The sequence below is a fragment of the Monodelphis domestica genome, chromosome 6 (genome assembly GCF_027887165.1).
Source record: "Monodelphis domestica isolate mMonDom1 chromosome 6, mMonDom1.pri, whole genome shotgun sequence".
NCBI lineage: Eukaryota > Metazoa > Chordata > Mammalia > Didelphimorphia > Didelphidae > Monodelphis > Monodelphis domestica.
Window position 1 is genome coordinate 98,564,595 of NC_077232.1, and position 18,340 is coordinate 98,582,934.

Here is an 18,340-nt window from a genome sequence, read left to right on the forward strand (position 1 = left end):
AAAGAAGGCAACAATAGTTCACAGTTCTTTAGATTTCCAAGGTTTGTAAAGCATATGATCCTGCCTACTTTAAAGATGAGGAAACCAAAACACAAAATGGTTAAATACTTAGACCCAGTTACATGGCTAATGAAGGCTGAAATGGAAATTTTGGCACTCCACGTACTAACTACTCCATGCTGATATATATCAGGGAAGGAGATTTGATGGCTGAATGATGTCAACATTAGTTTGATAACAACAAAAGCTGGATAATGTCAACATTAGGTTAGCTGGAGTAGCCTTGATGATATTCTACAAGGATCAAGGAACAGTGTCTCATTCCATATTCAGAGATTAGGCTTAAAATGTAAACTCCTAGAAGAGGTAACAAACTGAATTCATTTCTAATTGAGGTGTAGATAACTAATATCAGAGTTTTCCTGAGAGCAAGATCTGGTGCAATGAGAGGAGAAAAAACATCTGGCACCTGGGAACCTAAAAATGGGAATGGGATAGGCTGGGGAGAAAAATGTATAGAAAGGGGATTCTGGGGATAATTGAGACAAAGTTGACCTACCTAGAGGTTATGTTCTAAGCCAACAATGACAGAAGAGTACTAAGAGTCAGGCTTTGTGTTTTGATTCTTTTAGGAGGTCACATAGTTAATGATAGCTATTCCATGGCTGGTCCTTCACAAAGTTATTTCCCAGAATGATGACTCAGATATTATCAATATGTTCCTATCTAGATCTTGGATAATAAATCAAATCCTTGGCCAGGATTCCAGGGAGCACTTTGTTGGATTGGATCAAGGTTTGTCCATTTTCAATATTCTCTTCACATCCACTTCTCAGGAATGTGGTTTAAAGATTTCTCTGTCATTACTTCATTTAGCAGCATCATGAAACATGTTTTACAACCTCTCCTTTCATCTTAATTATTCTGCACAAAACATCTTTTTCAGAAATGAACTATCAATCTTGCCCAAGATGGAATGAATGTACCAACAATTCCAACACGATATATTGGAAAATGGCATCCAAAATTGTAAGTACTTCAAATCCTAGCTTCAGAGGGTAATGGAAAGAGTATTGGAGTTAAGAGTCGGAAAGTTTGGGGTGGAGTCCTAGCTCAGAGTCTAATAAATTGAGTAGTCTTGGGCAGATCACTTATGAACCTCAGATTCTCCATCCATAAAATGGGGCTAATCATATTTGTAAAATCTTTCTTCCAAGGTTACTTGCAAGGCCAACAAACCATAAAGTATTATATAATTGTGACTGTGAGGACCATAGATTTAGAGCTGTCTAAGGAATGAGTTCAACTCCTTCATTTTGAAGGTCAATTGAAATGAGACTCAGAGAGGTTAAGTGATTTGCTCAAGGTCATAGAAGTAGAGAGGGGTAGAGCTTAGATTTGGATCTTGATCCTCTGGCTTCAAATTCAGCATGTTATACACTGATAATGTTCTTCTTCAATGAACACTTGCCAATAACATCTCAATTATTTCCCTGCCTTGAAAGTAATTTGATTTGAACTATTGAAGGCAGCTAAACATTTCCATATATCTAGTTCCCTAATTTGTGCTACTATCACACCCCCAACTCCTATAACCATTTTTATTCCATCCTTCCTAGTCCAAAGATCATTCTCCTTGGAAGAGAAAAGCAAAGCAAAAAGAAGAGTTCAGTGTTTGTCTTGTCATTGCCATCCATTACAATCATCTCATTTACCCTTTACTGTGATCATATTCTTTAATCCTTTTCTCACCCACAACACAGCTAAAACCAATAAAATAGGCAAATAATTCTTCCTTCCCTGCCAAAACCTCTCAAGCCATATTTTGTTTTCTTTAGCATTGATTTCCAGCCTCAGTTTATTCTGAAATTTTGAGTTACTGATGCTATTATTTTTTTTTAAACCCTTACCTTCCATCTTAGAATCAATACTGTGTATTGGTTTTAAGACAGAAGAGTGGTGAGGGCTAGGCAATGGGGGTCAAATGACTTGCCCAGGGTCATACAACTAGGAAGTGTCTGAGGCCAGATTAGAAACTAGGGCCTCCCATCTCTGGGCCTGACTCTCAATCTACTGAGTCATCTAACTCCCCCCCACCCCCACCCCCATGCTATTCTTAAGGAACTACACTATGCTACTCTTTATATTATCTTAAGTTTTGGGCCTTTGCTTCCATCTGCTAAATATGCCTTTTTTTACCAAATGAATTATAATACTGTTTTATCAAGTTTTAAAGAGTATTTCTTGGGTAATTATGTTTTCATTGCATACAGAGTATCAATGAATTTTGGCAATAATAACATTTTTAGTAGATTAATATGTGCCAGCCATGAGCACTAAATATTTCTTCAGAGATTTTAATTGTTCTTTTTATCATTAATGAGTACATGATTCTTTTGTGAGCTTTGTGACAAGGAAATCACTTTTAAAAGACTGATATATATTAATTTAAGGTCGCCAAGGAATTCAGCTATGTAATTCCTTAATGAAAACTCAAGTCAGCCGTCAACCTTTTATGGAGTTTTAATTACAAACAGGAGGAAGAAAGGAATTAGAGATAGAGAGAGAGAAAGGGGAGAGAAGGGAATAGGGCTTAAATACCCCTTCTGTTTAGGCTGGGCCAAAAGGCCCAAGCCCTTAGATAGCTGGGGCAATGAAAGGAGATCAGTCCCTATTACTCACGTGACCAAAATGGAGAAACAGTCTCAGAGCCCCCACCTTCAGCTTCCTTCAGCACAAGCTTCTCAGAGCACACCGCAACCACTCCGACAAACTCCTCAACCACCCCGAGTCTTCAGACCCCCCTATCCTTAAGGAAACCATCCAAGTTCCCTCCCCTCAGTCCTCACATCTACCAATCACCTGTCCATCAATTTCCCTGTGCCAATGGAGGCTCTAGCTTAACCCAGGACCGCCCAGAGGTCTCTGGCTTTGCACATGTCTGTTGAAGGTCATATTTTCAAATAATTAAATCTTTGATCCTTTGCTACAGCCCTTCCTAAATCCTGTTAACCTGAGTAGGGTAGAGATTGGAATAATTAAATTTTGATCTAGGCTGCAGCCCTTACTCAATCCTGTTAGGACTGAATAGGGTGGAGATGGATTCCAAGTATCTCCATTGTATCAATTCTAAAATCAATCATGACTCAAAGAAATTCCTGTTCTATGCTTAAGCATAGGTCAAAGCCCTTTCCATTGTTCAGCAAAAGGTTTCTGTCCTAAAGTAATCTTAAGAAGGGAGGAGAAGGAACCTCCCATGCCAATGGGGTTCCCATTCCAATAGTCAAGACCCACTATCAATAGGAAATTTTTCAAGTATGAAATTTCCCAATGGTGAAATTTCCAACATTTATAAGTCTAAGAAATTTTGAGGTTTACAATCTCCCCTGATAATCATTGGGAGACTAGTCTCCCCATTGATCATTTAACATAATCATTTTGTAGTTCTAAATTCACTTCTAACTAAAGATATACACAATATTCAATTTTCTAAGAGAAATTAGAATAGTGAGAGAGGAAATAGAAAAGAAAAGAAAGCAAAACCAATGTTTGCTAGGCGCATTGACAGAAAGCCAAATTAGGGGCAGTCCCTTTTGGCATAAATGTGTACAGTTACAATAAATGTTCAATCAAAAGTTCAGTCCAATCAATCACATCCAAAGTTCATTCTTGATCTTCTTGATGAAGTGTAGGTTTTCGGCATCTTTCTGCAACAGTTCATTCTCTGGATATAAAAGTTTCAAGCTTCTTTCTTGAAGATCTTTTCTCAAACAGAATCAAAGTCTTTGAATTTTTTTTTATAAAAGTAAAATTTTAAACAAAATTCTTGGATTTTTATAAAAATACAATCTCAAACAAAAAAAATTCAAAAATTCTTAGATTTTAAATTAAAATACAATCCCCCCTGAAGTAAGTATTTAAAAAAAATATCAAGTTTAGCTCAGAATGCAATGTTCAGTTATGGGGGTGTATGTGTCAATTATCAAAAGAATAGAAAAATAATAAAAAACATAAGAAAAATTCAAAATAGACCTTGTATAGGTCCAGTTTAAAGTAATTTCTATCCCACAAGTATGTAGGACAGAATGCAGTAATATTTCACTTAGCCATTTGTAGCCAAGACTATAGGAAGTTGCCATAATATAAGAAGGAAAGAATTAGAATTCTATTTTGATGGGGAAATGTCATTCCCTTGTCTGATTTTTTCCTCAGGGATATAGGGAGCCAGCATGATAGTCAAACTTTGTACTTGTTTGAGTATTTCGAAAAGAGTGTAGATACAAGGAAGTCCTACGACTTAAACATAAGTTAAGCGTCACAACCTCGAGTCTCACTTTAATATTTCATGTGTGCTCTATTGGCACTATTCAGGTTTTGTCTGTGCTCCTTGTTTTTATCCCTTTTCCTGGAATCAGACACAAACATTAATCACAGTCCTATAATATTTTATCAATAAATGGCAGGTTCCCATAGTTTAAAGCTTTTAGGCATATATTGATATTATAGCAAGAGTATATATATTAACTTGTATTACTGCAGGGAAAAATAATATTAGTATTAATTATGTGTACTTTCAGTACAAAAAATGAGAAAAAAATCAAATATTCTGATCAAAAAAATAAAAGAAAAGAAATAAGAAAAAATAAGAAAAAATCAATAATTCAATATATTCTTGGAAAAAAAAACATCCATTTGTCTATGGATTATTATCTCCAATTCATATGATAAGATAGAGTCACAATTCATATGATAGGATAGAGTCAATCAGTCTCAGCAGAAGATGCTTTCTTCACATGTGAGCAGTGAATCCAAGAGTCTCTTTCTCCAATCTTTATAGATGTTGGAGTAGTTAATAATATTTGGAATGGTCCTTCCCATGAAGGTTGAGTTGCTCCAGTTCGCTTGAAATTCTTGATATAAACTTTATCTCCTGGGTTCAGGTCATGCAGAGAAAAGTCTAATGGTCCAGCTTGTACTGCAGCTCCGGATTCATGAAGTTCACGTAGTTTGTGCTGTAACTCCTGTATATAGGAAGCAATAGTAATATCTCCCCCTAATAGCGATGTATAAGCCGGGGAGAAAGGCTTAGCCTGTATAGGTGGATGTCCAAAAAGCATCTCAAATGGTGAAATATGTAAGTCTCCTCTAGGCCTGCTTCTAAGATAAAATAGGTTTACAGCTTTCATAGGTCAAACCCTAGATACCTTAAGTATTTTTGGTAGTTATTTAGATGAAATTTTCCTTTCTATGATTGCTTCTTGCATTTTGTTATCTAGATATGCAATTGATTTTTAGTTTATTTTTTAGTCTGCAACCTTGCTGAAGCTAATGTCTTAATTAGCATATTTGTCAGTTCCTAGGATATTCCAAGTATGCCATCATATCATTAGCAAAATATACACTTTTATTTCTCCTTTATCTAGATTTCAATCTATCTAGTATATTTTTAAATGATATTAATAAAAAGATCCCCCTGATTATAATTTTCTGGGTTTCTAGCATAAATAAGCATTGTGCTTTGTCAAAGGATTTTTTGCATCTATCGAGATAATCATGTGGCTATGGATGTTTTGGGTTTTAATTTGATTAATTGGGTTGATTATTTTCATAATGTTGAACCAGTATTGTATGCCTGGCATAAATCTAACTGTCATGATAAGTTGTTTCTTGGACAAATTGCTATAATCTATTTAATAGGATTTGGTTTAAAACTAACATAACAATACCAACTTAGAAGTTTTCTTCTATTTTATCTTTCTCTGGTTTTGAAATTAGGACTATATTTTTTGTCTCATGGAAAGATTCTAGTAGTTGCCTAATTTCCAAATTTTTGATATTTTATATAATATGGATGCTAATTGTTCTTTAAGAGTTTGATAGAATTCTACTATGAATCCATAGTACAAGGAAATTTTTTTCTTTGATAGTTCCTTTACATCTAGTTCTACTTCCTTTTCTGAGATTGGGCTATTTAAGATCTCTCTCTGGTCTTTTGGTAGTTTGAGTATTTTATATATATATTTTAAGGTACTCTATTTCTTTTGTGTTCTTGACTTTGTTAGTATATAACTGTGTATAATAGGGTCTGATTATTCTTTTTATTTCTTCTGATTTTACCTTACTTATTGGCTATCTTATTTATTTTTCTGCCCTCTTTTAAAAAATGGATTAGCTGAAATTTTATTGATTTTATTAGTCTTTTCAAAGAGCTAGTTTTAAATTTTATTTATCATTTCTAGGATTTTTTGTTTTAATTTATTTCTCTTCTAATTTTTAATATCTCTTGCATTTCTTTTAGGGGGCTTTTAGCTTTTAATTTTTAAAAATGTATATTTAGGGGCCCAGAGATGAGAGGTTCTGGGTCCAAATTTGACCTCAGACACTTCCTAGCTAAAAAAGAAAAGCAAAGAACATGAAAGATTAGATCCAAGCAAGAGTGAATTGCAACATGTCTCAAAAAGACACAAGTAACTTAGTAGAAAGGAAAGAATATACTTCAGAAACAGAAAGTATAGAACAAAAAACAGAAACATGAGACACAAACAGTAGAGAGTTCTAAAGATTCTAAACAAACTGCAAATGAATTAACTGAAGCGCAGGAGCAAACAACAGAATGGTCCAATGACAAGGAAAATGCAATAATAGAGAACATTCAAATTAACAGACTTCCTGGAGACAATGACCCTGAAAGCTGGGATGAGATTACAAAAGAACATACCAATGACATAATAGAAAAGTCAAACTTAAATCTTTATGCCAAAACATTCCAACCAATAGTAACTGCACAAGAAAAAGCAAACACAAACATTATTACACCATCCTTAAGTCTCCATGTTGTGCAATTCTATTGCAAACTGATGATGGATTGTAAAATGAATGTTCAAAGCAACATGAAAAGTCTGTAGCTGAAGAACAAAACTGAGATATGATAACAGATCCACAGGAAGGAACAAACACACAAGAACCAAATTTATCAACACATAACACAGAGTTATATAGCATACTACTAGGTAAAAGCTTGCAAAAGACTTGGGGAATATAGAAATCACTGAGCAAGAGACAGAGCAAGACAGAAATCACACAGAACCACTATATACAATGATATTTGACTCAGAAAGTGGGGAAGACCAAGAACCTTATGAATATATCAAGCACTACAATCAAGATCATAAAGCTTTACAAGAGTGGAAGACAGATGATTACATTAACAACTCAAATCAAGAAGGAACAATCCTGTCAGAAGAGTTAGTTCAGGACATAGACTACACAACCTCATTAGAAGAAATGCTGGCAGCATTGGGAATCAAGAATTATCAAGAACTTTGTGAAAAGTATGAGTTTGAGGAAGAAGACACTGAATTGGAAGTGGAAAAAAATTATATACCTGATCCTATCACACCTTCCTTTCTCTGACTTAGAACTTCTCACAAACTAGATTGTCAATTAGCAATATATATATATTGCTATATATATATATATATATATATATACATATACACAAGTTTTACAAACAAGAATAGCAGAGTTGCATGAAATGGACTTAATACAACAAACCATACCCCTGGATTACAATTTGCACAACCTCAAACCAGAAGAAATAGTATACTTAAAAAATTTCAATAGAAAATTGGCTACAGACATAAAATGGACTGAACCACATGAAGTATTGCTTACTACCCCAACAGCTATAAAAAATTGCAGGGAAAGACTCATGGTTCCACTGTTCCCATGTAAAACCAGAAAAATTCTGCATCACTGTAATAGACATAGAAGATAATTAGACAAAAGATGGTGCTGATAAATGAAAACAAAAACTGATTAACATCAAAAAGTATACCACAAAGAAACAATGGTGACACATAATGTTTGAGTCAACAAGATCCCAGCAGTCAAGCATATCACAGTGAGAAGACAACTTTCCAGCCCAGAGGAAAAGCATCCCAGAGGAAAATAACCCCTGAGGAAAAGATTTTTGAACCAGCCCCGAGGAAAAGATTTTAAACCAGCCCAGAGGAAAAGATTTTAAACCAGCTCAGAGGAAAAGCAGCAAGAAAGTGGCTAGAGAGAAGAGACAAAGAAAAAAAGCTGAAATGGACAGTTAAGACTTTTAACTTTGTAAATTTGTTTAATAGCTACTAGAGAGAAGAAACAAAGAGGAAAAAAGCTGAAATGGACAGCTAAGACTGAACTTTGTAAATTTGTTTATATAAAAAAGGACAGATGGAAAACAAGACTTATATGTAAGACTGAGTATGTTGAAATAATAAAACAAAATCAATTTCACATATTAGGGAAATACCCTCATCACTATATAATTTGGAAGAAAGAAGAGATCCATCAGTCAACATGAGAAGTGGAAATCTGAAGAAACTTGATAAGTATTAATTCAACACAACACTATTAGAAACAAAACACAAAATCACAAACTGACATAAGCAAGGTAATAAACAAATGTCTGAAATTGTATTTATGCAAAATGTAAATATATATACAGTGAGTTCCATAAGATCTTAGGCAAATAGAAAAAAAGATCAATAGATATTTCTATTTGACTGACATCAGGATGCAGAACAATGTATATTATTGTATTATATGAAAATAATCTCTATAAATAATGTATATACTATAATTATATTAGTAACATACTGATAGAGTCTGTAAATATTTAGCATAGCATGTATATATGTTGTACATAAGATAAGGTTGTAGATTAGACTAGGGATTTAGATAATAGTTATAATAAGTAGGGAATAAATTAGGAGTAAGTTAAATTAAACATAGCATAGACAATTAGTTATACATAGGAATAGACTTAAGCTGCATTTGTAGATAGTAATGTTTTAATTGTTTATTTTAAAACTGATGCTGAAATCATATTTAATGGAAACATTTATAGATAAAATAGCTTGTAAATAATAATAGATATATAAAATAGGAAAACTGATTTAGTTTAACTTAGCAAGAGTAAGTAGTATTAGCACTAAGATTCAAATTTCTCTGTAATGGTTTTGTTCAAACATTTATTGTACTGAATTTATTGTAAAACCCTAAAACTACCCATACCCAAACTTTCCTACATAGAATTCCTTAGAGTAGATAAAGTTAGCATAGAATAGTGATAGAGTAATTGAGGGAAGTTTATAATTTTTGGGGAAGTAGTTAGAAATTAGATTTAGTAGACTGGGAACTATAATAATATTTTTGTGACCTTGGGAAGATCACAACAAAAAAGGGGACAATTGTGGAAAGGAAAACTAGAGCAAGTCCTGGACTTTCTACCACTGAGTTGGAACCAACAGCAGTTGAATGTTGGAGAGAAGATATTGAAAAGACTGACAGTTGGTGGGGGAAGAGGCAACTGGGACTGGCAATTGGTCTTGTGATGAGCACTTATTTCCTGGCCCTGAAACTAGGAGGAGACTTTCTCCCTGTCTCTGGATAAAAGTGTCTCTATTTTCCTGATTTTCCCAACTGTGTGCTCTCCCTGGACTCCTGTGATCATGTCATCGACAAAAGGATTTAAGGGAAGCAGTTTGAACTGTAACGTTGGTCTTTAGGGGTGCCAGCCTGAAGAGACAAGTCCAACCAGCTCTGAAAGTCAGAACTTTTCTCCTGTAGCAGTTAAAATTTAGTTTCTCTGCTAGAAGTATTATATTTTATGAGGTTTATTAAAGATTAAGAATTTAAGAAAATACAAGTAAGAAAGCATGTGCCTAGGAGGGCTGAAAGGCCCATTCAGTTTCACTTACATCATGAGAGATGTGTCTACTTGGAAGTGGAAGTAGGAAGAGAGATCAGTAGGCTTTTACAGCCAATTAAATAGAAAATTTTATCTGGCCCAGGTGGAAATCTCAGTGAGATTAGAAGGCATGTCCAGAACTAGAGCAAGGACTTCTCGGGACTGAAGTCTGGGGTTCAAATCTCCATTTTAACACTCCATCTTGCTGTCTACTGCTAAGACTTTTGAAATTAAGAAAACTAGCACAGATATAGCATAGACAGGAATAAGAGAAACCTTCCACCAGACTGTGAGGCCTGGCCTCAGCTCAAAAGCTGAGAGAGACTCAAACCTCATCTAGGGAATCCCTCTTCCCTGATACCCTCCCAATCCAACTTGTTATTAAAATTTATCTTTATTTAAATATCGCAGTCACATAAGAGGACTAACATTTCAGGGGACATAGAGGGAGCTGAACCTCAGGACAACCATTTAACTATAAACGGTCCTTCCTGGACCCCTGCTGGGTGACTAAGTCTGGGGGGAGACTTGTCCCTCAGGAGGATCTGTACTTACCTGCTCTGGGGTATCTACAACATTATTCTATAGAGATGTCCCTCAGGCTATCATAAGTGGCCAATTTCTCAGGAACCCCATTTTTCAAAAATAGTCTCTTGACAGGGGCATATCTCTCCTTTTACCTCACTGGCAACCATATTCCCTCTCTCCCTTCAACTCCTCCATTCCCTGTTCTTCTATGTCACCCATTTTCCCTATAAATATTACACCAGAAATCCCTATTGTCTAGCACTTACCCTTCTTCTTCTTTGGAACCAATATGCAGTACTGATTCTGTGACAATGGAAGGTAAGGGTTTTAAAAATAAAATGCATATTAAGTTAGTGAATCCTTTTCTTTTTTCTAGTTTATCAGTGTATGTTTTTAGGGATGTTATTTTTTCCCCTGAGAACTGCTTTACTTACAGAGTGTTTAAAAATGAGTTGGTCAGCACTTCCTTGTAGAGCCACATCAATTTCCTTTGTTTGCTCCCCTTTCTCTTGTCTTCTGAATGTCAGTTTTAAGGACTTTCCATCATTCTTGTGCCAACTTCCCTAATAGACTATTATGCCTTTATATCCTACTGATTCCTTCTCTTTGACACTCTTCTCTACATATCTAGGGGGCATGTCAGACTGTGAAGATTTCCTCTTCTCTCCAGCACAAACTCTGTGATATAGTAGTCATATGTTCCACTTCATTTTTTTCTAAAGGAAGTAGTTTCTACTTGCTGGTTAGAAACAGATCTAGAATAATGGCTCCTATGGCAATCTCTAACTTTTGAAGGATGAAATTAAGTAACAAATAAAGTTTCAAATATATTGGTAGTTGGGAGTATGGTGATACATGTTTGTAATCCCTGCTCTTGAGGATGATGGTGGGTCTCTTGAGCTCAGGAGTTTTGAGCAGCAGTGGATTAAACCAATCAAGTGTGGGTTCTTATCTTACTATTACTGCAGTGAGACTCCAAAAGGCAAATCCATAGTAAGATCAGTCCATAGGAAGCCCCTGCACTTCTAACTTGGTAGAGTAGGGAGACCTTATCTTTAAAAGATAAAAACATGGGAACTGGATGGCTCAGTGGATTGAGAACCAGGCCCAGAGATGGGAGAACCTTGGTTCAAATGTGGCCTTAGACACTTCCTAGTTGTGTGACCTTGGGCAAGTCATTTGACCCCCATTGCCTAGCCCTTACTACTCTTCTGCCTTAGAACCAATACACAGTATTGATTCCAAGATGAAAGGTAAGCATTTAAAAAATAAATGAATAAAAAAATAAAAACAAAAAGCAGTAGGAATTTCTGATCAAGTCTAGAATAGACTCCTTGTCTCTTCTGGAGACAGGACAAAACAATCTGCTTTTCCTTGGCACTTCGTACATTCTTGCAGTTCCTTAACCCAGTCAAGAATAAACAGAAGCTAATTCATAAGCTGCAATCCAATTATCTCTTTACATTTCCCCCAAGGTGTTTCACCTTTTCCCCAATATCCAGATATCTCCCTGTTCTTTCCTGGCCACCATGCTCTTTAACATTAAAAAAAAATATTTCATCACAAACATTGTGAATTGCTACCCTTGTTTATAAATTTAAATGAAGTTGGAAGGCAATAGTCTACCTGTCATTGATGCTCTCAAGTAGGTCATTAGAGTCTGTTTTCTGCACTCTTATCTTAAGAGGATTTATACCTGATTTAGAGGCTCAGACATTTAATAGTCGTGTGTCCCTAGACAAGTCACTTAACTCTTTCTGCCTCAGTTCCTCATCTGTAAAGTAGGCTAGAGAAGGACATAGCAACCATTCTAGTAACTCTGCCATGGAAAACCCAAATGGAGTCACAAACATGACTGAAAAACAACTGAACAACAAGAAAGGGAGAAGTATAAAAACCCATCTTTCTATAATCAGAACCTTATTCAATTATGAACCTCCTTGTGAAATACAAACCTCACTGTACAAAGAGCACTAGACTTGCATTGGAATTTTCTTCTAACACTTACTGACTCTAAGACAATGGGCATGTCAGTCATTTTTTAACCCTCAGTTTTCTCATTCATTATATCTTCATATCTAACTCACAATACTGTACGAATTAAATGAGTTAATAATGGATGTATAATTATCTGATAATGATAATAACAAGAGCAACAACCAATTTAATTCAAGCATCATATGCTGAGCAAAGTTCTCCTTCATTAAAGCCCTTCTCTGATGTGTTATCATAGGGCAATGGTGATCATGGGTTCTCAAAAGCTATGCCAGCAGACCATGAACTCTGGCAAGTCCTGGCAAGCTGGGAAGGTTTGGAGGACCGGTTCAGGAGTGGACGGTATATCTGTCATCCAAGAATCAACTTATTTCTGCTCAGGCAGGCTCATCCCTGGGTTGGCCTGGGGGGATGACATTTTTGGCCACAGCAGTCCTCAAAAATTATTTTAATAAGTAATCATTCCTAAGTTTTGTGATTTGCTTTGGTGAGGAAATGGGCACATTAATGAAATTGAATGTCCTTGATGAAATATACAGAGCATTGTGCTGGGTGATAGAATGGAGATGGAAAAGATTTACCTTCAATAAGCTTGTATTTTAATGGCTGGATTTCACACTCAGGAATTAGTACAAAATGGGACATGATGTATACAAGAGAATTAGTAGTTATTAGAGGAAATTGATGTCTGTTGGGGGAAGGATGATTTAAAATCGAAGAGTATACTGGCTTTCTGGAAAAGGTGACATTTATGTCAGCTATTGGCCATATTCCCCCCCCTTTTAATGAATATTGACACATATCCTGGCATGATATTAGAGAATAAAGAGTACCAGGGCAGTTAGACAGCACAGTGGATAGATAGAGCTCCAGGACTGGAGTTGGGAGGACATGGGTTCAAATCTGGTCTCAGACACTTCCTAGCTATATCCATTCTATGCAAGTCACTTAACTCCAATTGCTCAACTTCTGCCACTTTTCAGTCTTAGAACTGAAGATAAAACTGAGATAGAAGATAAAAGTTTGGGTTTTTTTTTAAGTGTCAGATACACTTGTAAAACTCAGTGGAATTGCTCATTGGCTATGGGAAGGGGTTGGCAGAAGGGGAAGGAAAGAACATGAATCATGTAACCATTGAACAATATTCTAAATTAATTAACTAAAAATTTTCAAACCAAAAAAAAAGTGGCAAATAATGGAGTAAGAAGACCAGTGTTTAAGGTTATGCTACTTGTAAGCCATAAAAATTATTTGAAAATTAATGTGCCTCAGTTTCCTTATCTATAAAGGGGATAATTCTTGTATTACCTGACTCAGAAATATTCTGGGCTGTGGAAATGTGAGTGATATTGCTCAAACCACTGGCTCTTTTTAAATTTGTAATTATTAAGTCTGATTATATCCACAAAAGGTCAGAGGCCATATAATCCAACTCTTCATTTTATAGAGGAAGAAACTAAGATCCAGAGAGCCATTAAGTATATTTTGGGAACAGTATCTTTTAGTCTCTGTTGCTGTTTGTTGGTAAGGGCCAGCTAGATGGCTGTTGGTTGAAGTATGCTCAGTGTATCTACTTTTGGCCAACACAGAGTGAAATTCTCGGAGACAGATTTAGGAAACTAAACCTTCTATTTAATAGGTTTGAAAAGGTTTAAAGGAAAGGTAGAAAGTTTAGCAGGAAAGATCCCTAGTACTAATGGAGTGCTAACTCAAACCACACCCAACTCAAGACTCCTCATGGAGACTACTTCTATCTAGGACTCCCCAGACCTGCTCTCTCTAATTATTACTACTTTAACCCAATTCTAACTATATAAACCTATTTATAATATCCTTATAACAATATATATAATTCTTAAAATACTGTCTCCAAATTTCTTTATAGTTCACCACTCCAATGCCAGCCTACTTAGGTTTGGGCCTGGTCAGTCAGAAATGGCTTCCAGGCCTAGATAGGCCCAAAAGCCTGGCCTTCACTTCTGCAGACACACAGAGTTCAAAGAAAAAGGTCTTCTTTCTTCTTTTTATTAGTCTTCTCCTGTAGTCACTGCCAAACTCATTTTCTTTCTTCCAAATTGTCAATCTGGTATTCCCACGTTTTCAGAGGAAATTTCCCAGAGAGCCAGAAACCACCAACCTCCAGAAACTAGGTGAGCTTCCAGAGAGACTGACAGTTGGAACTCCAACCCTTATCTGTACCTCAGAATTCCAGCTAGAACTCTGGCTCCAAATTTCAAACTAGGCCTCAGACCCTGCGACAGTATTCCTCAGGCACTAATCTCTTTTAATTAACCCCAAATCTATAATATTCCCAATAGAGATCAAGCAACCTTTCTCAAGTCACACAACTAGTTTGTAGTCAAGTTATTTCTTCTGATTCTGAATCTATAGCTTTATTGCTTTATCACAAATTCTGTGATTCTCAGTGAAATTGCTTGTCAACTCCAATAGGAGGGAAGGATGAGGGGAGGGAGAAAATGTGAATCATAGGCATGGAAAAAAAACTTAGATTTTTTTTTTTAATTCTGGGATTCTGACCATTGTCCACTGGAAAAGCCAAAAATGGATTTAAAATCAAATACAAAATTTCTGTGGTTATGTATGGGAGGAGTGAGAGAGACAACAATGACAAAGAGAGGGGAAGGTCAACTTGATGTAGAGTGAATCTTAGAGGAGGCTTCATGGGGAGGTGAGACTTGGAAGGAGGGAGGGATCTCAGAAAAGTTTTTGGTGCCACTGGCAAAAACAGAGTCCTAGGCTGGATAAACCAGTGCCCTGAGGAATTATGGTCTAGTGAAAAGCTGTTGGAATAAAAATCTGGTTCTAGCCTTCATTCAATGTCACATTTATCTCTTTAATTTGAGCAGGTAATATTTATTCTAGACTGAAAAATGAATGCAATAATACCCATCCTAAATACCTACAGGGTGGTGAGCATGAAAATAAAAAGAGGTGATGAATTAGCAAGTATTTTAGCGCATTTTCTGTGCCTAGTGATACCCTTAGACCTGTAGACTGTAAAAGAAGTATATATGATGAGTAACTAAAATATTATCTTATCTAAGATCAGCAGATCCTCAGATTACATTTTTAAATAAGTAGGTCATGAGTTCTATTATATAAGGTTGCTGTTGTTCAGTCGTGTAGGACTCCTTGTGACCCCAAATGGGGTTTTCTTAGCAAAGATACTGGAGTGAGTTGCCTTTTCCTTTCCCAGCTTGTTTTTCAGGTGAGGAAAAGGAGACAAAAATATTAAATGATATGCCCAAGGTCACACAACTAGTGTCTGAGGCCATATTTGAACTCAACACTGTGCCATATAGTTGCCCATATTATATATCAATATATATTGACATTAAAAGATCCTATTTAATGGGTGCAGTTACTACAATATTTTAATTAGATCAGATTTCAACCCCTTTTGCACCCTAGTGAATGGAGTCCACGAGCTGTCATGCCTTACCCAAATTTAGAACCAGATGATAAATGGAAGTTAGGGCTAGTAAAATTCTTTTTTTTGCTATAATACTTTCCTATTATTATTATTATTTTTTTGTTGTTTTATGGCTTTAAAAATGGGTTAATCCCACAAAAGTAACCCAGAAGTTGTTGGACAGCTTACAAATTTATTTGAATTTACAATCTCTCTCTATCACAGGTATCTAGTATAGGAAATTAGAATTGGACAATTTATATAGCCATAGAATGTGAGGAAGGTAGAGCATCCTAGAGACAGCTTACCTTCCTACTCCAAATCTCAATTTTTTGAGAACCAGGAAATGTATATCCTATGTCTTCTGTACACATCTAGTGTTTTTTTTCTTCATTTCTTCCTCTCTCTTCCCCTCAGTTCCTCTTTCCTTCTCTATTTTTCTCTTTGTATGTCTTTCTTCCTTTTCCCCTTCTCTTTTTTATATTATACTCTATTGCCTTTAAATTTTCCTTTGCAAACCATGAAAATTCAGAAAGAATTTAAATAACTCTGACTGGGAATATTGCTCTCCAACCAAATTAGAATGGAAAAGTACATTTACTCATAGGTTCTCACATGCATTTTTCTAAAATAATCAGTATTTTTCCCTTGTGGAGTTTAGGCCATAATAAATGTTATGTCTTCCCAATGACTTCTCTATGGATGGGAAAAGAGAAATAAATTCAGCTGTTATCATTCAGATAGATCATAATGCTAGGTTGGCTCTGACATGCTTGTGTAAGAGCTCTGGAGTACTGCACATGGATATCTGTCAACAGCCTCATCACAATGACAATTCAAAGACAGGAGACCCAGGACCAAACACTGTAGAAGCCACAGCCATGTCCCATCTCCTATATATTCAACTCATTTGTTGACTCACCAAGAGTCTTGAATACAAGAGTGAATCATCTTCTATGGGAACTAAAATGTCTCACTAAATACTCTTTCATTGCCCTTAACATCCAGATACAGGCTGGTGTCCACATATCCTCAATCCATCCCCTCTCCATGTAGCAGCTCCTTTCCTACCCTCTGGCATCTTTAAAGACCTTAGGGAAGTGCTGGCACAATTAGCTGCTCTTTCCTTCAGCTGTACCCCAGAACAGTACTATACTCTACTTATTGTCTTCTAGTCTTACAGCAGCCTACCTTACAGCCAATAAGAGGTCTTCTTTTTTTTTTTTCAAATTGAATTAATTTATTTAGTCAATTTAGAACATTATTCCTTGGTTACAATAATCACAATATTTCCTTCCCTCCCCTCCACCCACTCTTCCCGCAGCTGTTGCGCAATTTCATTGGGTATTACTTGAGTCCTTGATCAGAATCTATTTCCATGTTGTTAGTGTTTGCATTAGGATATTCATTTAGAGTCTACCTCCCCAATCATATCCCCTCGACCCATGTTTTCAAGCAGTTGTTTTTCTTCTGTATTTCTACTCCCACAGTTTTTCCTCTGAATGTGGATAGTGGTTTTTCTCGTAGATTCCTCCAAGTTGTTCAGGATCACTGCACTGCCACTAATGGAGAAGTCCATTACATTCGATTGTACCACAGTGTATCAGTCTCTGTGTACAATGTTCTCCTGGTTCTGCTCCTCTTACTCTGCATCAATTCCTGGAGGTCATTCCAGTTTACATAGAAATCCTCCACTTTATTATTTCTTTGAGCACAATAGTATTCCATCACCAACATATACCACAATTTGTTCAGCCATTCCCCAATTGAAGAGCATCCCCTCATTTTCCAAATTTTTACCACCACAAAGGGCGCATCTATGAATATTTTTGTACATGTCTTTTTCCTTCCAATAATAAATCGTCTTAATATTTAAAGCATCCAACTATATCTATGTAATCATCTGGTTGATCTAAACATTGTTACACTAATGAATGGTGTGTATGTTTTCAGTTTGCAGAAGCAGCCTGTGGTGTGGTCTATGTGATGCTCAATGGGTCAATCAGCCAACCCTTCAGAAATAGCAGGTACTTGTTGTTGTGGTGTGTTTTGTGAGACTGTGTATATGTGTCCGTATGTATGTATGCATGTCTGGGCTTTATCTTCTGGGCAGTTAAATTTCAGCCTTGGGAGATTTGTGATTATTTTTGTTTGTTTGTTTCCTGGAAGCTCTGGGTCAAAAAAAAAAAAGTTAAAATTCCTATACTCAATTCCCAGACTAAATTTCCTGAAGTGTTATTTCATTATATTCAATTTAATCAATCAGTCAACAAGAACCTTCTAGACACCAGGCACTGTGATAGATGCTGGGGATACAGCTCCAATCATGGCAATAATCTCTTCTGGCAAAAAGCTGACTGTCTAATAGTGGAGACAACAAATGCATTATAAAAATAAACACAGACTAAAAAAAGTACAAACAAGTAAACAGCAGTTTGGGAAGAAGGACACTAGTAATTGAGCTGGGGAATGATGTGGTTAGATACATTCTGCAAGGGTTTGACCCCACTTCCCCCATCCCCAATGGAACTTTACTTTTACAATCTGAAAAATATACAGAATATACTTGTTATTAACTATAAAGTAGTACAAGAATGTTTGCTAAGAGTCTGACAATTCCTTCTATGCTGGCTTTCTGTATCTTA

General features: G+C 36.0%; 1 protein-coding gene across 2 annotated transcripts in view; it reads left to right on the top strand.

The window, feature by feature from the left end:
- The window catches only part of CD38 (CD38 molecule), an 83,375-nt gene that overhangs the window by 52,182 nt on the left and 12,853 nt on the right, over window positions 1–18,340 (top strand). For both annotated transcript variants that reach the window (XM_007496699.3, XM_007496701.3), the window contains exons 4-5: window positions 947–1,029; window positions 17,649–17,722. In XM_007496699.3, coding sequence (XP_007496761.2) covers window positions 947–1,029; window positions 17,649–17,722 — 157 coding nt within the window. The remainder of the gene's footprint in view (window positions 1–946; window positions 1,030–17,648; window positions 17,723–18,340) is intronic.